The sequence below is a fragment of the Anopheles cruzii genome, chromosome 3 (assembly GCF_943734635.1).
Source record: "Anopheles cruzii chromosome 3, idAnoCruzAS_RS32_06, whole genome shotgun sequence".
Lineage (NCBI taxonomy): Eukaryota > Metazoa > Arthropoda > Insecta > Diptera > Culicidae > Anopheles > Anopheles cruzii.
The window spans coordinates 15,323,601-15,345,716 of record NC_069145.1 but is presented as its reverse complement, the minus strand read 5'-3'; the positions used below and the strand labels follow the sequence as shown (position 1 = coordinate 15,345,716).

The 22,116-nt window shown below is 51.3% G+C and overlaps 5 protein-coding genes across 7 annotated transcripts in view; 3 read left to right on the top strand and 2 right to left on the bottom strand.

The window, feature by feature from the left end:
- The window catches only part of LOC128274552 (uncharacterized), a 2,595-nt gene extending 2,280 nt beyond the window's left edge, over positions 1 to 315 (top strand). The window contains exon 2 of the mRNA XM_053012781.1: positions 196 to 315. The gene's annotated coding sequence lies outside the window, so the exon portion shown is untranslated. The remainder of the gene's footprint in view (positions 1 to 195) is intronic.
- Positions 1 to 7,222, bottom strand: part of LOC128274554 (cilia- and flagella-associated protein 298) — a 17,315-nt gene extending 10,093 nt beyond the window's left edge. Inside the window, exons 1-3 of the mRNA XM_053012785.1 lie at positions 7,084 to 7,222; positions 6,618 to 7,012; positions 6,331 to 6,558 (exon numbers count right to left, since the gene is read on the bottom strand). Of these exons, the coding sequence (XP_052868745.1) occupies positions 6,331 to 6,558; positions 6,618 to 7,012; positions 7,084 to 7,222 (762 nt within the window). The remainder of the gene's footprint in view (positions 1 to 6,330; positions 6,559 to 6,617; positions 7,013 to 7,083) is intronic.
- LOC128274553 (protein tipE-like) lies at positions 212 to 6,207 on the top strand. 3 transcript variants are annotated; one of them, XR_008269309.1, is made up of 5 exons: positions 212 to 1,809; positions 1,876 to 2,245; positions 2,313 to 2,549; positions 3,880 to 4,320; positions 5,420 to 6,207. XR_008269309.1 is itself a non-coding variant. In XM_053012784.1 (4 exons), exons 1-4 carry the CDS (start codon positions 1,593 to 1,595, stop codon positions 3,926 to 3,928), a joined length of 873 nt encoding a protein of 290 aa, XP_052868744.1. In that variant the 5' UTR covers positions 212 to 1,592; the 3' UTR covers positions 3,929 to 4,834. The 3 variants fall into 3 exon arrangements, 2 of the variants coding, with proteins under 2 accessions (XP_052868744.1, XP_052868743.1); XM_053012784.1 differs by lacking the exon at positions 5,420 to 6,207 and having other exon boundaries at positions 3,880 to 4,834; XM_053012783.1 differs by lacking the exon at positions 3,880 to 4,320 and having other exon boundaries at positions 213 to 1,809.
- Positions 7,223 to 7,571: 349 nt separating the features above from the next.
- On the bottom strand, positions 7,572 to 10,280 carry LOC128274551 (ero1-like protein). Its single transcript, XM_053012780.1, has 5 exons — positions 9,681 to 10,280; positions 9,329 to 9,580; positions 8,936 to 9,207; positions 8,137 to 8,865; positions 7,572 to 8,066 (listed from the first exon to the last, which is right to left on the bottom strand). The coding sequence occupies exons 1-5, from the start codon at positions 9,819 to 9,821 to the stop codon at positions 8,015 to 8,017; spliced, it is 1,446 nt and encodes a 481-aa protein (XP_052868740.1). The 5' UTR covers positions 9,822 to 10,280; the 3' UTR covers positions 7,572 to 8,014.
- Positions 10,281 to 16,067: 5,787 nt separating this feature from the next.
- Positions 16,068 to 19,461, top strand: LOC128272049 (protein masquerade). Its single transcript, XM_053009771.1, has 6 exons — positions 16,068 to 16,158; positions 16,644 to 16,919; positions 16,987 to 17,522; positions 17,589 to 18,712; positions 18,791 to 18,989; positions 19,060 to 19,461. Exons 1-6 carry the CDS (start codon positions 16,068 to 16,070, stop codon positions 19,459 to 19,461), a joined length of 2,628 nt encoding a protein of 875 aa, XP_052865731.1.
- Positions 19,462 to 22,116: the final 2,655 nt, after the last annotated feature.

Below are 22,116 nucleotides of genomic sequence, written 5' to 3'. Positions count from 1 at the left end.
CCTTCCGTTTTTGGTTGTCATTTTCCGATTGTTCAGTTGCTCCCTATCCTTGATAGCTTCCGTTGCGCTTGGGGTTCAACTTTATCCTTTGCCTGTAAAGTTAATGTTATGAACGCATTATTTGTACGCCACAGACCTTGACACGCCTCTCTCTCTCTCTTTCTCTCTCTGTCTGGTTTCTTCCCTTCGGCACAGGCATTCCTCTCCTACAAGAAGACAGTCCAGTTCATCAATCGGGTGTATTTTCGCTGCACTAGACCGCTCGGAAGCGCCTAAATTCGTCGGCATTCTTCAGTCTATCGCCTGGTCTATCGCCTGTGCAAGAAGCCACTGTTTACCGTTGTCCCGTTCGTTGTTATTTCCCGTTCTTTCAGTGACTCTCGTTACACAGACTAATAAGTTCCCCCACAGCGGCCATTCACTTCGCCTGCCTTCGACACACTTCGACGGGCTTGAAACGGGGATCGATCGATCGAACGAGCCCCGACGATTCTTCGCCTTATGGGCGAACGGCGCCGCTGATTCGTGATAAGTGACACCTATGATTTGACACTGCCGCCATTGAGGGCATACCCAACCTAATCCGGATCCCCCGGGAAGACCCGTTCCGGAGAGCGAACCGCGCGCAATCGAAACCCCGTCCAGCGGCGTGGCCCCGGCGAACGTAGATCCGGTTCGATGAGCTACCGGGCCTAATGGGCCCCGCGTCCGAGGCCCGCCATCTAACTCATAATAAAACCCACACACATCCACACAGAGACAGATAGCCAACGGTATCGTTAAGTAATGTGTAATGTTTTTTGATCCGCGTCATGTTTCGTTGAGGATAGTTCATTTCCGATGCACCCACTGTTTGCGTTGCATTCTTGCATTCGGTCGAAGCCCTGCTCACGAGAACCGCAGCCGGAACGCGATTGAAGAATCGAACCAACGCCGCCACTCAGGTGCTGGCGCGGCCGACATGCGAGCCTAGTACGCGTGGGAGTAGGGTATTGGGCAACCGTGGATCGCCGAGAATCGGCGCGGGCAGCACGACAACGGCCGCACCGCACACAAGTTGAATAATTGGACAACGTAGAGGAATGCGTGAAGCTAGAGGGGATGTACCACAGGAAGATTCGTCATAGTTGCGCCATCGGGCATCGCGACGCGACTGGCGGCGAATAAAGCCGAATCGGCGGGAGATCTTAACGAAAACAAAATCTAAAACAAAAACTAACACAGCATAGCAAAACCCATAAATGATACCGCGCGGCAAGACTTTTCCGGATCGAACGAAGCAAAATAGTACACACTCGGTAGGAGTCAGCCGCTTGGCGCTGCAACGAGTCTAGCTGCTAAGCACAGCACACCAGAGTAGAGAAATTATGCTTCAACAGTGAAAAATTCTGCCAACATAAACGTAAGACACACTGACCCCCGGCGGGGACCCACGTTAGGGTCAATCTAGCCAACTAGTTACTATACAGCCAGCGAGCGAGCGAGAGAGAAATAGAGCGAGTCTGTAGAGAAGTATCAGCCTGACCAATTCGGAAATTCGGACTGCGAATCCTGCATTGATCTCAACACGTCACACAACTCACAGCAGCACCATGAGGTCCATCAACGAGTTTAGAGCATCTTCGTCGACACTTTCGGGTGCACCGAGTTTGACCATGAGCAAGCCGAGCCTGAACAACAGCAAGGCCAGCCTCACGCACAGCAAGCAGAGCCTGAACGTTTCGAACGGTGAGGAGCGACCACCGACGCGCGAAGAGCTCATCGCGGAGTTTCTGGACAAAGCAAAGTTCTACACGTCGCTCTGCCTAGGTACGCGGCCGGCTCGGCGGACTTGATTCGCGGGTGGATTGAATTTTCCGCTGTCCCTTTCAACAGGTACGACCGCAATTTTGTCCGTGTTTGCGTTTCTCTTCCTAATACCGTTCGTGGTGGATCCCGCCATCTCGACGATCGTGGCGGACTACGATCCCATACCGGTGACGTGCGTAGTGACGGATCACGTGTACGCGGAAGGGATGCGCAACTGTACCTGGAGCTCGTGTCGCGAGGGCTGCACTACCGCCGCTATCCGGTGCCACCAGCTGCTGGTGAACTACACCAAGATCGCGTTTCACGAGTGGCACAAGAACCCGCGCGATCTGGACAGCATCGAGTGGGACGTTATGGACACCAAGTTTCTGGTGAACACCGAGGGCTGCGGCTATCCACCGCGGGTGAACTGTTCCGAGTTTGCGAAACAGTACGGGTAAGTATGGGAGCGGGCCCCGACGGGTGCATGAGTCTCACTCGCTCCGTCCGTCGCTCACTTGCAGTTACTCGCACATCGGAGATCCGTTCCCGTGCTACTACAGCCGAGCCTATCCGGAGATGGTGGTCGCACGCTACTCCTGGGATGACAATCTGAAGCACCTGATACTGTCCCTGATCATCCCGAACGTGCTGTTCGCGGTGTCGATCGGTGTGCTGAGCTACTGGTACTGTCCTTGCTGTGATAAAGCCTGCCACAAGTCGTCTCGAGTCTACGCGGAGAAGTATCCGACGAAAGAGAAGTAAGTAGACCGTGAGGTGGTGGACACAGCGCACCCCTGTTGAATCATCGAGTGTCCCTCTGTCCGCACCACTGTGTTGTGTTTTGTGATAGAATTGAATCATTTCACACACAACCCACCCACAAATCACTGCGCCAGCCACACACACACAGACACACCCACAAACATGTTTGCACCCGATTCAATCGTTCCATCGCCACCCTTCTAGCGCACTGTCCCCATGTCCAGCAGGAAGTCCTTATTCACCAACAACAACAACAACTGTATCCACTCTAAAACATCCCCTCTCTCTGATCTCGCCTTAGCTCTCTCGATGTATGTATGCGGGCGCGCGCGCCTGTGTGTGCCTATCAATTAAGTATTCTTTTCTTATGATTTCCAACTCTCTTCTCTGTATGTGTCACTGCTAAACTACTAAACTATGGGTTTCGTAAATCTGTTGCCACCTTTCTTGTTTTTCACAAACTTTCTGCAACCTTCAGTTTGTTTGTTACGTACGTCGTCGTATTATTTCTTTTCAAGTAAAACGGTAATCGTTTGGTGTTTTTGTTTTTGACTTTTTCTACGCTCTAACGCAATCCTAGAACATACGAAACAAGGCGATACGAGGGTGAATTGATAGATTTTCGACCTCAACATGGCAGCACTAGTAAATGGAAGCCAATCTTCTGGCAGTTACTAAACTTTCAGCCAGTTCGGACGTGAAGGTTTTGTGTAACAATCGTTTGAGTCAGTTGATGTCAGTTTTTATGTGAAAATGGTCAAAAACGAGGGGAAAATTGTTTTTCAAAGGCAATACTTCTAGGCAAGAGAAAGATTAGTTGGATGCTGTATATGGGGATTCTGTATTTTCCACTGTGAAGTCCTCATTGAAGTATCACCTTCATTCATCAGATCTCAAGTCACAAGCGACTTTTTGTTGTTGTGTGTTTTGAGGAGAGTAACGCCGAGTTCTATTTAGACGGTTTACAGCGATGGGACGGAGCATCGCTGGGAAAAGTTTTTAGAGGTGACAAGGTTGCACTATGTTGCAAAATAAAAAAATAATCGCGTTACGTTAGGTTGTTAGGTCGGAAATACTTCAACTCACCCGCGTAAATTAACCCGCCATCCTCAGTACACGGATTGGAAGCTCGATTTGTTGATTGATGATGGGCTTTCTTACTCCGAGCGTTCCTTGAAGACACGTTTTTTCCTACTTTTTCTACAATCGCCTTTCATTTAAAATGTAGTAGATCCGGGTTGTTTTTCGTCAATTTTCTACTATCCTACCGTTCTTTATCGATGCTCATGGGTGCTTCTTTCTTGTTTTTTTCCCTGTATTTTATAGCAAACTTCTTTGCCGTAGTGACGATGAGGAAGACGAACTAGACTACTGAAAAGACCATTTACCACTTTTTCACCAAAACGCTGCAGCCGATTTTTCTGTTTTGAAAGTACACACACTTTACCAACCCGTACTGTACCGAAGTTCTAACAACACACACACACACACCTCCCGTTTGTTCGTTACACATCAAACACACGCGGTTACTGCTTATGGTTTTTCCTCCTTGTGCTACTCGGAGTTCCGGTTTGGCTTCGTACCACTGTTACTTTCGTTGATGCAACCATACTGCACCGCGAGGACACGAGAGCCCTCGCGAGCACACACACAACCACATCCACACAAACACACAAGTCTAACGCTCACCGTCACCGTGCAAACGTATCGGAAATGCATCGGCAAGCAAAACAAACCCCAGCAGGACAACGGATCCATTTTAAGCTAGTAAATAAGATACAGTAGCAATGATTTCCGTACTTCAATTGTTGCTTCCTGCGTTCTGTTACTACCATCTGCATGCAATACGAACTTCTTCGCTGAACCGTTCTCAGTTGTTGTTGATTAGAGTATCGCTAGCTTTTTCTTCGCTTTGTGGAGGCTGCACTGACGAAGTTTGCGCGCCAGACAACCGTGGACAGTGATTGAGATCAGTGCTTTTAGATAAAGATAATCAACCTGGCAAACTGGCACTTGCTTATTAGGGACTGCATTCGGCCAAGGAATGGAGCGCTGAGCTCCCTCTTCTGGAACGGCTTGCAGCTGTTAATTACATGAGTAACACAGTGTATATAGCAATGTACAAAGTAATGTACCGAATTCGTACGATGTGCAAGCAACAATGAAAATCCGAAAGCCGGAAAGACAGTGCATTACGTGTTTGTAAATAGCTTTCGTGTTTCGAATAAAACATTGCTACTACCAAAGAGTGCTGCTGCGGACCGATTCCGTTCCGATTGTGCTTATCAGATGATTTCGAAAAGGATAGTAAAATTTTAATCACACTCCGATGTATATTTTAGTCTGTGATAAACAGTAACGGTACACTGCGGGGATCAGCGGGCCCAGAACGGGCCAGTGCTGACCGAAGCCATTTCCCTCGAAGATAGCCAACGACCAATGCAATGCTTCACTTTTGCGCTCTTTACCGAAACGTAGAACAATTGGTTTATAGTCGCTTTTGGCAGATTGTTTCCTTTGAAAATACGAAAAGAAGAACGCTTTTTCGAATGCTTTCTCTTCGCTTTTACTCCTTTTGCTCGTTTCAATAAAATTTCGTTAACCCGGACCAGTTGTTCCGCTACACGGACAAAGTGTAGCGCCCTCAGTCTCTCTCTCTAATACCACCATTTCTGTTCTCCTTTCTACAACCTTATACAACACTCCGACCGTCGTCCACCTGGATCGAAACCCACGTGAACAACGACGTCTCCCTCGAATCGTTTCTGCCACAAAACAAACCAACAACAACACGCAACACAAAAACCTACCCCCATTAAACATGGCCACAACCACCACACCACTCCTCGTTCGCCGTCCCGAAAAGGAAAGAGTCATGGAACATTGAATATCCGCAAGAGTACATCGATAAAATGTAATCGGCCAGCTCCCGACCAATAACTCATCTGCCGGTGAAGGACATGTGGATCCAAATCCATTCATCCTTCGTCACGATAACAGCAAACAGCAGGAACCACAGAAGCGCCCCGTAAGCGCGAGGATCAGCGAATCAGCATCGCCCCAGAGCTTCATTAACATTGTGCTCCACGCTGCCAGCTACTACTACGGCAAAATGGGGACCGAATTCGGTTTTGGGACGGTTAGATATCGGGAACTGTTTCTCGTTACCTGGTGCGGTACGATGCGGGAAGGTTACGAAATTGAAAATCTTGTTGCGGACTATTTTCCGCGATGAATGTTTGCCTATGTTCTGTTACACTGCGAACGGGGACCGCACGTCACTCCATCCTTTCCTGTTATTGTTATTGACATTCAGCTTTTGTCAACGCTTTCGCCTTTACCTAGCCGCCAACAATCATGGTGGCCGGAACAAGGTCGTGGTGAAACTAAAGCTAATTTCAAAATCGTTGTAACGGCTTTAAATTCAAAGATCGATCGTGAAAATTAAGAATAAAAAAGTAATAATTAGCAACAAAGAAACGTAAATCACGAGCATCGGCAATATAAGCGAACATTTGCACGATGATGCAACCCCGTGAGTTGGAAATGCTTTATCGATCAAGTCTTTGATATGGAATCTAGCACATCTTAAACTTTGTACATTTTTGAATAAACCTAATATATTTATGAAATATAGAGCAATGCTTAAAAGACCGATCGGAACTGAGCCTCCATACTTCAATCCTTCCGTTGATGACATTATGACATTTTCCGACCGGTTATTGGAAAACAGCAAACAGTTGAACAAATCATAGTATTGAAACCATGGCAACGTACCTTTAGTTCCTCCTGGCGACGATAAGCGTGCATCATCATCTGCTTTCTGGCGTCTTCAGTAATCACCGGTTCACGGCCCGGGGCACTTTCGTTGAGCTTGGTCAACTTTACAATGATTTTGGTCTTTTCGTTGGGACCCACAATTTCGCCGAGCAGTTTATCGTTCAGCATCAACTTTCCGGCAAACCAAAGTTGCACTTTCGCCGGCTCGATCACTTCCAGTGAAGCCTGGTGGAAAGAGTAGCCCGTTTTGTAACCGTTTTGCGACACTAGCATGCCTTACTAACCTGAGTGCCGCTCAAATCTTCGGTATTGTTGAACTCCATTCGGATTGGATCGTGCGGTGGCAGTTGCATCGGGTACACGATTGTGACGGCACCGCGCAACAAATCGAGTGCATCCTGCACCGTACGCTGGGTCACGGGTTTGCCTTCGGTAGCATTCTTTTTCGAGACCATCGCTTTCGCATCCAAGACGGCTTGTTCAAGCACTTGTCCCATTTTCGCTTGCGGTTGCCGTCCATTGCGACGACCGACCGGATCACGGTTAAAACGCCAACCGCCGGATGGAATGCAGGTGTCGGCCCATTCGTCGACGAGGTGCAGTTCCTCGACTTGCTCATCCGTTAGCCCCAGCATATCCGGTGGCAGCATAGTGCCATGCTTTGCCAGTTCCTCAATTTCTAACCGATTGCGAAAGGGACATCTAAATTGAACCGCGCACAATACATCAAAGGGCGTAGCGTGTACTTACCCGAGCAAATGCGGCTCACTTTCAAGCGCCCGTTATAGATCGTGACCAACTCGTACGCCAGCTGGTCGATCCCGATGCCGGTAACTGTTTCGTACAGAAATTGGCTCTCTTCGCCACGTTTTACATGAAGCAGAACCATCGCTAAATTTTACACTAACTGACGCTGCGGCAGACTGGCGGAATAGTCTATTGACATCACTTAAGCGCACGAACGAGCTGGTGTCGTAGCCGTAGTAACGACAAACAAGTTTGCGGCCGTGGTTACCGTTGCTACGTAAGTCTGATCGGAAGAAAACTGGTTGATTTTTTCCGTTTGCAACGAAACTCCCAAGCATATTTCTCTTCATAAACGTAAATAATTAAAACGACTTGCGTTAGATCGTTTGTTTTTAACAAAATACGTTAGATACATAGAACTTTTGTAAGTATATTTACGGATTGCAATAAATTCTATTTACAACATTCATTCACATGATTGTACACTCATAATTTACGCGTTACGGCAACGCTAACGTCTGGGCGGGTATAAGTTATTAGGAAACCGTACGTACGAATTGCCGTACTGGTACGCCTTTGTTTGCTCACACTTGTATAAAGCCTGAACATCTGTACAATTGAAAGATATTTTTCGCTGGTGGTATACCGTTCCGATTGTAAATATCATCTTGATCTTCAAGATCACTACACGTACCGTACTCAGAGCTACCGTCTAGCTACCGAGTACATAGGACATAAGACAAAAAAACAAGAGAAACAATAAAAACAATCGACGTCAGTTCATAACTTGAACGTGTGCCGTATTTTCTAAGTCTTTCTGCAAACGAGCCACCGGAAATCACTGTATCTGGTTTCGATACCTGGGATTTGAAGTAATGTTTCATCACAAAGTCGTTGCACCGGTTACAGGTTAAGTCTTTTGAACGTTAAAACTTTACCGCATTCGTTGTCGGAATTCTTCCAGCTCGTGAATGCTCGTGGAGAGTCTGCAAAGAATGGGTGGGAAACGTCTGATTGTTAGCTCGTTCACAAAAATAAAACCACGGACAGTCTTACCTTCCAAACGCGTTGAATAATGCCACTATCTCGCCACGCTTTAACTTCAACAAGGGTGATTGCTGCTTCAATCGCGTCCCCAGGCCACGCTCATCGAATTTGTCGTCGAACTTGCCGGAGAACAGGATCTTTAAGGCCGTGCCCATACCCTGGACTTGCAGCTTACCCCACAGACGACACTTATCACACCCCACGCAGTCCATGATTTTCGAAATGTTCATAAACTTTTCCCGAAACTCTTGCTTCAACTTGATTGCCGTAGTGCCACCGCTGAACATGACGGTTTCGTTGAAGTGCGAAGGAAATCCTTCGATCACGTTAAGCAAATCGGCGACGGCTGTTTTCACCTCGCGATCATCCTTCTCGAGACCGGTGAAATACTCTTCGTTCCGCAAGTACGGTGCCGCCTTGGCAAGGGCTCGGAGCTCGACCAGGTACGCAAAGTACAGGTTTCGCAGCCAGTGCGAGCCCTCGTTGTCGGTCATGTGGGGACTGAAACGGCGCTCGAACTCTTCGAAATTCGGACCCCACAGGCCCGTCGGGGATACGAATCCCAGTGAGTTCTTCTCGGATAGTAGGTAGTTGGCACACAGGTGAATGTTGATGCTGGAGTGCAAACCGGAGATCATGCGATAAAACACTCGATGCTCTAGACACACTTCGTTCCGTGCCATATCCTGGTACGGGATCATTGCCGAGTAAGCACTTTTCCTCTTCACCGAGTGGGCTCTGCGAAAAGAAGGATCGTTGTTGAATTTCACATCTTGTCATGCAGCTTCGGCACTACGTCGACACTCACTGGAAGCAGTTTTCCAGATAAATGTTGCTCCAAATGCGCCGCGCGGATTCCCCTCGGTAGCCAGTGTACCGTTCCGGATTGAGCAGCAAGTCCACGTACTCTGCGCCCGGCTCGTGGTCGTCGAGAATGCAGAAATTGTCTTGCGCCTCGTCATAATCGGCCCACATCTGAAACTCTTTGTGTGCCTTATCGCTTATGCTAGTGTTGAGGTAGCCGAGTTCTGCGTCCAGATCTTCGTTGCAGTTGGTAAGCGTTTGCACCTCTTTAATGTACTGGAATATATATGTATCCGTTTCATTCGATTAGCACACAGGGGTCTCATTTCTTCGTCTTCTGTTGACGCGATCGGTTGGCAGTGATCGTCTGTCGTTGACCCATTTGTAAGCTTCCTACCTTATGATACGACGATCCGTCACCTTTCAATCCCGGCGGAATATCTTTCTCCTCGCAGTGCTCCACATGGCAAAAGCGCATCGCACACTTGCTGTCGTCCACCCAGAACGGACAATCCTTCGTCAGGTGTACCTTGTAGTAGCGAAAGAAGTCTTTGACCAGCAAACTTTTCAGCCGTGGATATATTTTCACATTATTGTAGAAATCCACCGTATCCACATTGCAGCTGCAGTCGTCGATCGTTCCTTGCAGCTAAAGGGGGACAGACAAACGAGTTACCATTTTCACCAACCGGATAATGGAACCGGGAATTTTTGTGAGCTTAATCACATTCCGAAAACGCATTCCGTACCTGGCAGAAGCAAAACCGGTCGTTGCTGGAACCTTCGGTATTATCGCTGTAAAAGTATCCGTTCGTGCTGTACGCTAAACTTAGCAGCAGCACACAGCTAATCACAATCCACCCGGTCGAAAGTCGTCGCCAGGGTGCCATTGACCCAGAAAGTACCGCTACACGTTACGTTAAGTTGCAAAAGCGGCCCCGGAACATAAACCCCCGCCGTTAACCAAAGCCTTCCGTCCGTCCGTCCGTCCAATTTGCTGATTCCGAAAGCTGAATGAACGGCCCAACAGTAACTGGCAAATTCTCACGAACCACAACGCAGACAGTCTGTTGATTGTTTGGTATTGTTTGCGTTCGTAGTAAACAATATGTAGCACAAACACTTGTCGCAGCTTGTCCGACGACCGAGACCGTCTTTTTGCACCTCGGACCCTGCGAGACAAAGCATCTGCTGCGGTCGCAATTGCGTTTATCACTTGCTTACGTTTTCCGACGGCTGTTGCAATTGTGGAAAGGGTTGTAATACCACGCACACGGCATTACTCATTACGGGAATCGTGCAACGGTCCACGTTCGCTTACCAAGGGGCCCCAAAACCACTGCTAAATCAACACGTCAACATTATAACTGTCAGAGCGATGGCCAAATTTCACTTTCGAGCCATAGTTCCGCACCCACACCAGCAACAACCGAAGGCAAAGGCAGCAACACAGCTGATAAACAAACCTTTTGCGTACGGCAAACGAGGTACTGAGAAAAGGAAGCCTGCCATTTGCAGTACACGACTGCAGGTTGTAAACACGGCAGTAAAACAAATCGCTGTCACTTTCGAATTAGTTGCGGTATTTACCACGCTGTGCAAGTTGGCGCTAGTGAACTCAGAGTTTAAATCTGGTTGGCGCTACCGAATTTAAATCTGGTAAATTCGTTTTTGAGTATGAAACGAGCTCGCAGAAAGAAGCTCGCACGTTCAGAGAGTGCATTATTGATAGAAATGTATGGCTTCTTTTTCCTCTTCTATTGCCTGGAATGAATGGCATTCTTTCTTTGGAACAAGCAGCACTGAGACCGCACTCCGGGACCGGGAATGCCAGCCTCACTCCATGAAAATGGGTCAAATGTGTTAACAACACTAATTAACTGTAACATTAGCCGACCGACTGATTGCTTAATAAGTTTTTCTACGTTCTTCTTCAGTTCATTACATCATAAAATCATATTACTCACGCTACTCGGGGCGTTGAGAGCTTTCCCGAATATCGGAGAATGCGGGTCAACGCTGATTCATTCAACCGTACGCCCATGTTCCCATGAATGAAGAGTAGCACGCTGGAATGGAATTATGCATCCACTAGAGGCGACCGGGCCGAGTGCGGAGAGATTTTCTCATGCCCAGTGCATGTGAAAACCGGAACCGCGCTCACCGGTTTTATTGACTAACATTTCTTTGCTGCTCGGCCGCCCCAAGCCCAAGTCATCTCGCGATCCGGCCAGTCAACAGTGATCAGTTGAGAAGCGAAGACGTACGCTCCAGCAACAGCCCGAGGTAACGGCGCCCAAACGGTGTCCGCAACGCGGAACGCCAGCCTATTCCAGTTCCAGTCCCGTGTGTGCGTGTGTGTGCAGTGTGTAACGGATTCGTACTCAATTTCGCGTGATGGAAATGATCGATCGGAGAAAGTTAGGAAGCTAAATGCACAATACGGTGAACGCAGTAGAACACATAGAGAAACCCCGCGCAACCGTAACGTAACAGTAAAGCTTCTCCAGAAAGGCTTTAGGGTGCCGCCGACGAAGTCACTAAAATATTGGACACCACGCGCTCAATGGTGGGTGCGCTACCATAATTTGAGGGCCGCCCCGTGCGTCGGCACGAGAATCTCCTTTCCCGATCGGTTCCGCGCTTCAAAGCTTCCAGAACCACTCGACGTGAACAAAATATAGACGGGCCGAGCCGACAAGGGCAGGCAGACGGCTCCGATCAGCCGATCCAGTGCCGCGTACAAAGCGCTAAGTAAAGGCCCGGAAAATAGGTTAAATATTCAGTGATAAAAAAAACGCTCTCCAGTACCGCTAGGCCAGTTTCCGCTAGACCAGAGAGTTGTCCGGAAGGAAGGCCGGGCTTGACTCTCTGGCCGGAGGCGTACAGCGAAGAGCGTTTGCGTGCCGGGTGCGTGCGAGGGTGCGCTACGGGCTAATGTTGCATTTGTGTAAGAAAGTATTCAGCCGGACCGAGAACGGAGAAGTGGAACCACGCCACCCGGTCAGATCCGCAATAGGCAGTTCTTCGTGCCATTTTCGTTTCCCCTTGGGTGCCGCTTTGATGGATGGGCGATCGTGGCCGACCAGCAAATAAAGTGCTCACGACTTTAAATCCCGTAACGCCCCTACACGGCAAACCGTATGGTCTGCCGGGCCAATGCAAATTACGACGCTCGCTTGCGCCAGAGTGGCCAGCAAGGGTGAAGTTATTGTAACGGTTTTGGACGAAACCCCGAGACCGGGCTACTTACACCGCTAGGCGAGGGGGTTCGGAATGTACGTTTTTACAGACCCCAAATCCTGGTATTAGTTCCTTGAGGATCATAAAGCCAGCCGTGCGTGACCTCACAGCCGTAGCATCTCCTATGGTCAGTAGCAAAGGTATCCCGTGGTTTTTTGACTTCAGTCCCAAGTCCCAAGTCCCAAGCCCAATTTCTGGACTGTGTTTTGTAGCCGTACCCTCGTTACGGAATGGTACCCCGGTTCCGAGCCGTTCCGTTTCGGTTTATGGGTCCGTAAAATGGAAAGTCCAGAAGCGTTTCCTGTTATTCGCAATAGCATAGCGCACCGAAACTGTTTTGAAATACGTTTCGTACGCTTGCCTCTTGTTTTATCGCAGTCCGGGCACAGCATTCCCAGAGCATTAGGCGGCCGGCTAACACGGGATGGTTCGCTTCTCGAAAGCTCCGAGCGGCCCGATGCTTCCCGGCATATCGATCGTTGTGGGAGCCGTACGATCGGCGCGGTTCGTGGAACTAAGATACGACGCATTAACTCAAGGAAGAGGCAACATAAATAGAGAAAAAAGAGATAACGAGAGTCCAGAAGAGAGACATCCACCGGTGGCCAACGCGAGATGGAGTGATAAAATACGCACACACTCGCAAGAAAGCCGTACGATCGAATCCGAGGATCGAGAAAGGAATGCACAAGCACACAAAACGTACCAGAAAAGAAAGAGAAACACACTCCAGCGACCGATCACAACAAGAAAGCAGAAGAGAGCGAAGAGAGCAAGAAAGCGAATAACATACAAATGAAAAGAAAAAAACTGTGGACAATCGGCCAGCAAGAAAGTGCTTCGAGGTACGGGCGCAATGTTAAGTAACTTTACCATCGGCCGGGACCGGACCTCTCATACGGATCGCTGATCGCGGAGGATCAGCATCGATGAAGTAGCGCAGATCTGTCGCTCTAGGAATTGTGCCAGGTCAGAAGATGATACGAAACCCTTGAAGCAGCAAGGATTCAACCGCACAAACCCACAGTGATTCAAAGGGGTGCAGTGACAGTAAGTGAGGTGTGATCGGTTTCTAGAACAACGTCTAGGAAAAAGTGTATTTGAGGGGATCGCTCCCAAGTTCTACCCAGAGACCCGAGTGATGTAGTGATCCAGTGGTATTCCTCCAGAAACCCTAAAGGCGACCCTAAAGGACTCTGTGAAAATGACAGCACCGGCAACGGATAAGCTCCGGTGTGCCAGATACCTCGCCGAGCTGACGTGGTACCGGAGTGAAGATGCAATAACGGGCACGAGTGTCCCAAATCTCCATACGACAGGCTCGCCGGAGCCTGCTCATTGCCCGATCGTGCCAACGATACACCGTGTGCTACATAACATCGCAGCATCGGGAACGCGACGCCATGCGTCATGCCAGAGGGAGCAGTTACTGCAGATTTTGTTCACTTCGTCCCGTAACCAGTTCCATCTGGTGCCATCTGGTACACCGATGATGAGAGCCCTGTTAGATTACAGTTAGATCTGTAGCGTGCAACCGAGACCGACTTGTTATCAGCCGCGGTTGTCGGTTGGCTAGGTCGTGGTTCGGGTTGTGGCCAGGTTCCGCTCGGTTCACGTCTAGACGGCGCACGTTACGGGAACTTTTTGCATCTATCTGTCGTCGTGTTGGACATGATGGACCTTTTTCTCCAATCGATTTGGCGCGGCCCTCCCGGAGTTCGCCAAGCGGGGAAGCTTTCCACCAGCCGTTCCGTACGTACGGTGATCGACTCGATTTCTCCTCGACCCCGATCGTTCGACAACGCTGACTCGCCTGCGATGGATCCGATCACGTCCATCGAATTTTCCTCGCCACCGGTGCCAGCGAAAAGTGCGCTCGCCAGGTTCCGAACGGTACATTTCGGTAGCGTACCGCTCTCATTTTCAACGATGCTGCCTGGGGCCGAATGCTTTCACCCTCCGGGCGGGGCCAGCACAAAGAATCCAAAGGCGCCCGCCTTTTGGCGACTGGGCGAAGAAGTGCATTACCGATTGAAAGAGAAATGAAACGGAACCGGCACGGATCGTGAGTGGAGAAACTTCCTGTTGACCCGGGCACGGGACCGACTCGAAAAAGGCCGTTAAAAAACACGCGCACACACACACACGCGGAGACCGAAAGGAAAGTACGCTGACTCGACGGATCACCTAGAACTCGGCGTTGGCGAAGTTGCCGATCCGCCGTTGGCATCGCGATCCCGATCGCGATGGTGACATATTTTCTCTTTTTCTGCCACCACGCCGTTCCGCAGGCCACGGACCGCCCGCCCGCCCGACTCCGGCTCGGGAATGCGCCCGGAAATGGGTCAGCAGCGTGTATTGTATCACTGTGTGGCGCGCTGAGCACCCCGTGGCCCGACCCTGACCATGGAGCAGAAGGCCGTGTGCGAGGCACCTGCGCGCGCACCCTTGGGCTAGCGTTTCACCTGCAGCCCCAGAGGGAAAGGGGAAAAAGGGGGCCACACACGCATCGGTCGCCGGTCCCTTCAGACATCCCACGCCATCCGATCGAAAACCTGTCCCGAAGACCCACTCGGGCCGACTCGGGCCATCGGGCGGGTCTTGGAGGGGCCGGACGCAAGAATAATTTCTCGAATCTGTGTCAGAGAAAAGAAAACAAACCTTCCGAACGGCAGGCGGGCAGGCAAGTCGGTGGGTTCCCGGCGAAGGGAATGGTGTTAATAGCCGTCGGAAGTCTGGCCTCCGCCCTGCCGGGCTAGAATCGCCCCCGGGGAACCAGTGCCTGGACGTCGCTTTCACTGGTCCACCATTCTTTGGCAGATGGTGGAGTTCGGCTTTGGGCGCTTGTCGCGTGTTTCATAACAAAGTGAGAGAGCAAACGTCCACATTTCTGGCATGTCCAGGGAACGCTTTTCGGGAACACGATTTTTTGGGTTAACCCCAAAACAAGAGTCATCGCACTGTACCGGAACTCCATGTTGGGTTCAAGTTGAGGAACCACCATCGTTTGACTGATCGCCAACGCTGGACGTGGCGGCTCAGCGGAGCGCGGATTCGCAGTTCGCGCAGTTCGACGAAACGGTGCGCTGCCAGTTTCACTCCTTTTGCGTGGCGAGGTGTAAATTGGAACACCTTTTCACTCGACCCAAACTCCGAGCGCGCGCTCGGATCGCTTCGGCGCCACCGGAGAAACATGCAGCTCGCACGTATGGTATCCCGCCAACCGGTGGGCCACTTTCAAGCGGCTTATGATCTAGACACGCCCCGGGGTGTCACATCACAGATCGGAAGTTGGATCGCCAAACGGGAGGTTTTGTTTCGTGTGGCATAACAAAGTCAGTACTCGAAGCCTTCCGAGCGCTTCGAAGCGGTAATCGAAGTTATGAAATTCAAACTCACTGGCCCCGGCCGGGCGCGACCGTCCCGGAGCCACTGAGGAGCCTGAAGTGGTTCGACCGGTTTCGAGAGGGAGACGCACTCCTAACTCTTCACTAACGGTTGCTCTTCATGAAAGCGCTAAGAAAGCGTTTAAAAATTAAGAAGCAAGTGGACGCGCGGATGATGCGAAGGTTTTTGATGACCGCGACGGAGTCAGCGAAAAACGGAAGGTGACCTTTTGGGGTTGGAGGTGGAATTTACCATTATTCTATGTCATTTCGTACAGTGAGCGCTACAACGAGAACGTCAGGAGAGTGTTAATAATTTAGTAGGCGAACGGCGAATGGACGATTGAACCGATATCCGCTTTAGCCGAAATGACTGTTCTCTAAAGTGACAGTGTTAGAAGTGTGCCGGAACCTAGGACTGCTTAAGGATTGGCGATTGGCTTTGTCTGGTCCCCAAGATCGTCAGCGAAAGTGTAACGTGTTTATGAAGTTTACGAGCGATAGAACATGATCCTGAAAGTTGTTACGGTGCTGTTGGTGGTGTTTGGCCGCGTGTCAAGGTGTCAAGATGACTCGCTGGCTGGTAGCTTTCTCTCAGGTAAGATTCTCCGGAGCTCCGGAGACCATCTCAAGACGCGTCAGTCACGTAATTTTTTTATCGGTATTTCCAATTTGCTCCAGGTTACTCAAAATTGCGCACAAAATTATGTAACGCACTAAAATTTAAAGCCTTCGCAATTTGGCGTTAGTTTTAGCTATTCACTTGTCATGCCTGGTATCACTGGAACTACCCATGTTCTTTGTCTCTTTAATATAAATGTCCTGAATCACCTAAAAGCTTTATTGGACGCCTAATAAAAAGAACCCTTTCGGTTTAAGCTGTTATTTTCCTAGAATAAGATTCGTCTACATTGTCACAGTCTAACATTGACCTATTTCGAAGTACTCCAAAAATGTAGTACCAGTTTATATTCAAGTTCAAGTTAGATTCAACTCCAGTTTAGATTCAATCTGAGTTTCGCACATCACGGAATGCTGCAGAAAGCAATGCTAACCATCATTGGCCGGCATCTTCCCGAACAGGCCTGCTGGATTCCATCACAAGCACAGAAGACGCCAAAGGGTGTCCGGGCGTTTGCGTCCACACGCTGGCCACCTTGATATGCTACGAGGTGCTGGACGACATTCCGTGCCCGTCGCCGAGCATGAAGTGCTGCGTGGAGAGTAGTGCCGCCGCCGCCAACATCAGCACCACCGTTCGGCCAAAGACGACCACCACAACGGTGCGCCCCGTGACGACTACGACGCAGAAACCGACGACAGAAGCCAAAATCAAGGAAAAGGATACTAAAAATAATTGTAAGTACTACCACCACCAGTAGCACCATTACGGAAGGGCGCTGATTTACTCGCGTTTGCTCCACAGCATCCTGCCCCGGGGTGTGCGTAGCCGATCGGATCGCCGACTACTGCGAGGCGTACCTGACGACGGCCGGCCTGTGCAAGAGTGGCACCAAGTGTTGCGTGTCGCGCGACATCTACCCTGACAACGCGCCCGACGATTTGTACGTTCCGACGGCCCACTTTGACACGAAAACGAACCGGACGACCACCCCGAAACCGTACGTGAAAGTCACGACGGAACGGCCGGCCACGACGGAGGAACCGATCCGGTCGAAAACCAACCCCACGCCAAAGCCTACCCCGAAGCCGACGAAGGCGCCGCCGGCGAAGCAGAAGACCACTCCGCCGGCGCCGCTCGGCGGTAGCAACGGCGGTGGCCAGGGCCCGGTGTTCAAGGAGTGCGAGGGCGAGTGCGTCAACGGGCTGTTTGCGCTGTTCTGCGACGACCTGGACAGCGAAGCGTTCTGCCCGAACGAGGGCTCCTGCTGTATCACCCGGGTCGCCGAAGATGCCAACAAGCAGCCGCAGGTCAGCACGACCAGGCGGCCAGCCACACCGGTAGGTATCCCGGAAGAACTTGCGAAGCGAGCCTTTATCACTTACCCGTTACTGCCCACCTTTCAGCCACCGTTGCCGCGCTGTCCCGGATTCTGTCTGCTCAACATAATGGCCGCGTTCTGCGAGCGACCTTCGGTGTTGATCTCGAACACGGCCAACTGCAAGCGCGGATCGGTGTGCTGCGACAACACGCGAGCCCCGCCGCCCCGTCCGCCACCGCAGAAGCGACCTCCGCAGACCACCACCACCACCACGACGCCGATCCCACCGACGACCGCGGCGCCGGATCCCCGCGAAGAGTGCCCCGGCTCGTGTATCGTCAGTCTGCTCAGCTTCACCTGCTTCCGGAACGCCGAAATGACCGACCTGTTCAAGTGCAAAAAGTCCGGCACGCAGTGCTGCGCGCCCAAGAGCAAAATTCTGGAGGTCCAGATGGCGGCCAGCAAGACGAAGTACAACGACACCAACGGTGGCTATCCGCCGCAAGCGCTTCCTCCATCGCCCCCACTTGCGCCACAGATGCAGCCGTCGATCGCTAATGGCCAGCCGTACCCGATGTTGCCGGCGGGAGCCATGGCCCCCTCGCAACCGCAGCCACCACAGCAACCGGGTTACGGGCCGCCGGCTCCGAATCCATACCCCGGGCCGATCAGCAACAACATCTACGAGGTACCGCCGACCCAACAACCAGCCGCGGCCTATCCACAGTCGCCGGTGTACGAGCCACCGACGACGACACCCAGACCGCAGGTGTACTCCAAGTACGTGTGCGGCGTCAAGGGAACCAGCCGGGCGGCCCGGTCCTTCCTGAGCCGTGGGCACCTGGCCGGGCCCGGGGACGATTCGATACGTCCGGCACGGCACATTGACGTGGTCGATAGCTTCTACCGCTCGAAGAGCTCCGAGCGGCTAGTGCTCGGTAGCAGCATCGTTCCGATACCGATCATCTACCACGATGACAACGACACCGTGCCGGCGGACCTGCTGCATCATCCGAGCCTACGGGAGAACGACACGCTGGCCAAGTACTGGAGCAACCACCGGAAGGGCCGCGTTGTCGGGGGCGAGGACGGCGAGAATGGCGAGTGGTGTTGGCAGGTGGCCTTGATCAACTCGCTCAACCAGTACCTGTGCGGAGCGGCCTTGATCGGCACACAGTGGGTCCTGACGGCGGCGCACTGCGTCACGAAGTAAGTCGAAGTGCTGCGCAGCTTTGCCGTGGCGACTGGCCACTCTCAATGACCACACTCTCTTTCTCATATGCTCAGCATTGTCCGGTCCGGCGATGCCATCTACGTCCGGGTGGGAGACTACGATCTGACGCGCAAGTACGGTAGCCCCGGCGCCCAGACGCTCCGGGTGGCCACCACGTACATCCACCACAATCACAACAGCCAGACGCTGGATAACGACATAGCGCTGCTGAAGCTGCACGGCCAAGCGGAGCTACGTGATGGAGTCTGTTTGGTACGTAAACCGGGGTTCACTATGGACGAGTGGCGTCTAATCGTGCCGTCTTATCGTTGTCTTACCGTAGGTATGTCTCCCGGCGCGGGGAGTAAGTCACGCCGCCGGCAAGCGGTGCACGGTGACCGGCTACGGGTACATGGGCGAAGCCGGCCCGATTCCGCTGCGGGTGCGCGAAGCCGAGATCCCGATCGTGAGCGATGCCGAGTGCATCCGCAAGGTGAACGCCGTGACGGAGAAGATCTTCATACTGCCGGCGTCCAGTTTTTGTGCCGGCGGCGAGGAGGGCAACGATGCGTGCCAGGGCGACGGCGGGGGGCCGCTGGTGTGCCAGGACGATGGGTTCTTCGAGCTGGCCGGCCTGGTCTCGTGGGGCTTCGGGTGCGGGCGCGTCGACGTTCCCGGTGTCTACGTGAAGGTGTCCTCGTTCATCGGGTGGATCAACCAGATCATCAGCGTCAACAATCAGTAGACCGGCCGATCTTTCACATACCAAACCAACCACCGCGCCCCATCCCAAGACCTGATCCGTCGGGCCGTGTCGCGCCCGACGCGTAGTCTTGTAAGTAGGATGGTTTTAAGAAGCAGATGACGGGGAGGGAAGTCACTGCGTCGGCGACCCTAGTGACTGGTCGACCTCAAAGACGATGCTAGTTGATAGACGAGGATTATTGTGTAAGCGGCCGCCCAGTCGTGGTGAAGGCACTGCGGCTGCTGCTACGTGTTAGGTCATAGATTTCATAGGGAACGCAGCGTTAGATTTAGTGTAGTAAACGCTATTCCGCTATTCGGTACCGGTCTCAACGGGCTCCTTGGATTCACACTGCAAGGCTGAATTAGAGAGATCCTTACCTCCTTCGAGCACTACGCACACTACTTAGTGAATGCGTGAGTGAGTATTTATTTATTTCCCGAGACTTCTAGCGCGAATCGAACACAAATTCGAGCAGTGAAGCGCCAAGGTAGTTAAGAGAGGCATAGCAGCATGCGTATAAGGCATACGGCGTTCGACCACACAGTGACAAGAATTTACGAGCAAATGGAAAGAAATTGTGACACATTTTGTACAATTTGACATATTCTGACACAACTGCAACGTGCAGGATAACGTGGCCCCAAAAAGAAGTAACTACGAATCTGCTAAGAATAAAGTATTAACATTAATTTAACAGCCTCGGTCTGGCGTTTCGATTCGAAGAAGAATGTTATCCCCAGCTTTGATGGTGAGCTTGTTCATCGCCGTAAAAATCGGATCGGCCGTTCTTCGAGTTCCAGCCGAGTTCCAATATATCTTTCCACTCGGCTGAGGAGGCCACATAAAAACTAATGCCGCAATCTCGTTGTGCTGATCATTTCCACTTCCAGTTTTTTTTTCTTCCCATTTCTTCCGTTTCCGATACCGAATTCCGACATTTCGCGGTTCGCGGGAGTGGCTGGCATTCCACGGCGTCAAACATTTATGAAGAAATAAAATAAATATGAAATTAGCATCGCGGTCCGCGAGAAAACTTTTTCAAAGCAACCTTCCTTCCCCCAACCGAGTGGCCCCAGTTTTCTCGTGTCCAGGTTTTTTTTTTCTGCTTCATCTTATGGCCTACTCCATCTAAGTCATTCAATCCATTCCTTCTCGGCGAGCGGTCGGTCTGCAATTCTTCCGTTCGGAGCACAACCCGAAATTAGAAGACGCCGCGAGTATTGGCTGAGCCCTTTGTCCGCTCCGAAGGGCGGCGACCCGTGCAAAAAAAACCCCAAAGCGGAAGTAACGCAGGAAAACGAAACATTTCTTATCATTCGTCGTTTGAAACAGTGGCAGGGCAGGGACAAAAAAAGGGCGCGGAACAGTGAAAAAGTGAAAGGGAAATGTCCAGCAACAAAGGAACCGGCACGAATGCTATCACTTTCCAAGACGCCTACGCCCTGCGCGTGTAGTCGTCCGTCATTTTTAATTATTTTCCACCTTTTGGAGCCCGCCGTCCGCTGGTTGGCCGGCTTCCGGTTTGCTGGGCACCGTTTGGTTGCTCTGCGGCTCTCGCGGCGAACCAATAGAAGCGATCCGATGTAGATCCTTCGCGTAAGGCCGCTTCGGCGTGGCCAGTATTTTTGGCCAGTTGCTTGCAGAGCGTTGGGCGTATTATGTACAACTTGTCCTACGGCATCCTTTCGTGCGTAAATGTTGGATTTTTTTTGGGGTGTGTTCGACAGTTCGAAAACAGAAAGCAACATTTCGGCAACTTTCGGTAACAGTTTTGCTCGCAAAAGTTTAATTAGAAGGCACCCAGTCAGGCGCATCCTGTTCCCCGCGAGCAAGTCTTTTGGTGGGTGTTTTTTAATAATTATCGACTAAATACCAAGCAACATCCGGGATCCATTATGTCTTCTGGGGCTTTTCTTCAGACTTTTCGCTTCCGACTTTTCTCATTACATAATCACAGTGCCAGTCGTGGTCAAACGCTGCGGCAGTTACACAAGTACGATAAAATCAACAACTGTCCTTTAGAAACACAACTAATCGAAGCATCTAACCAACGGCAGCGACGCTGGTGCCCAATGGTGCTGGTATTCACGTTCCTTGAGTGACACTAACGACTGTCAGCCATGTTCTTCATTTGGTCCGTGATCCCACAAAAAGTGGTACCCGGGAGGAGTCTTCGAAAAACCTCCGAAAAATAAAATCAGCCAACCAAATGCCAAAACCATCCGCAACCGTCGACGCCGACGGTTGACAGGCTGGCGGGAACCTTGCGGGTTGCGTCGACATTTTTCCGCGCTCCAACCATCGTGTCACTTTTTGCCGATCCATATGCGATCGTTTCGGTGGGCTCGAGGTGCAAACTGGGTTCATGATGAGCCCAGAATGAAGGAGCAAACTCGAACATACAAAAAAAACTCGTTCGCGATCGAAATGCCCTAAATCAAACCCGGCCCGGCAACCCCCCTCAGGAAGACGACCGCCGAAGGGTTTGGGAACCACAAGCGGAGGAAGCTCACCTAAAGGCGCTGTGCCTCGGCGAAAATACTGTACCGCACCACGACACCACGGAGCCACGCAAGCACGAAGCAAAAAACCAAACAACCACACCAAAATGTACAACTAGCGATCAGCATCACCTCCGCTGGCTACCCGGGG

What these genes read in the sequence shown, in the direction of transcription:
- LOC128274553 (XM_053012783.1), top strand. Translation starts at nt 1,593, where the DNA reads ATGAGGTCCATCAACGAGTTTAGAGCATCTTCGTCGACACTTTCGGGT. An exon ending in CTACACGTCGCTCTGCCTAG is followed by an intron (nt 1,810 to 1,875) that starts GTACGCGGCCGG and finishes CCCTTTCAACAG; the next exon opens with GTACGACCGCAATTTTGTCC. An exon ending in AAGTATCCGACGAAAGAGAA is followed by an intron (nt 2,550 to 5,419) that starts GTAAGTAGACCG and finishes CGTCCCGAAAAG; the next exon opens with GAAAGAGTCATGGAACATTG.
- LOC128272049 (XM_053009771.1), top strand. Translation starts at nt 16,068, where the DNA reads ATGATCCTGAAAGTTGTTACGGTGCTGTTGGTGGTGTTTGGCCGCGTG. An exon ending in AAAGGATACTAAAAATAATT is followed by an intron (nt 16,920 to 16,986) that starts GTAAGTACTACC and finishes TTTGCTCCACAG; the next exon opens with CATCCTGCCCCGGGGTGTGC. An exon ending in CCAGGCGGCCAGCCACACCG is followed by an intron (nt 17,523 to 17,588) that starts GTAGGTATCCCG and finishes CCCACCTTTCAG; the next exon opens with CCACCGTTGCCGCGCTGTCC.
- LOC128274551 (XM_053012780.1), bottom strand. Translation starts at nt 9,821, where the DNA reads ATGGCACCCTGGCGACGACTTTCGACCGGGTGGATTGTGATTAGCTGT. An exon ending in ACGGATCGTCGTATCATAAG is followed by an intron (nt 9,208 to 9,328) that starts GTAGGAAGCTTA and finishes TATATATTCCAG; the next exon opens with TACATTAAAGAGGTGCAAAC. An exon ending in TATCTGGAAAACTGCTTCCA is followed by an intron (nt 8,866 to 8,935) that starts GTGAGTGTCGAC and finishes TTCTTTTCGCAG; the next exon opens with AGCCCACTCGGTGAAGAGGA.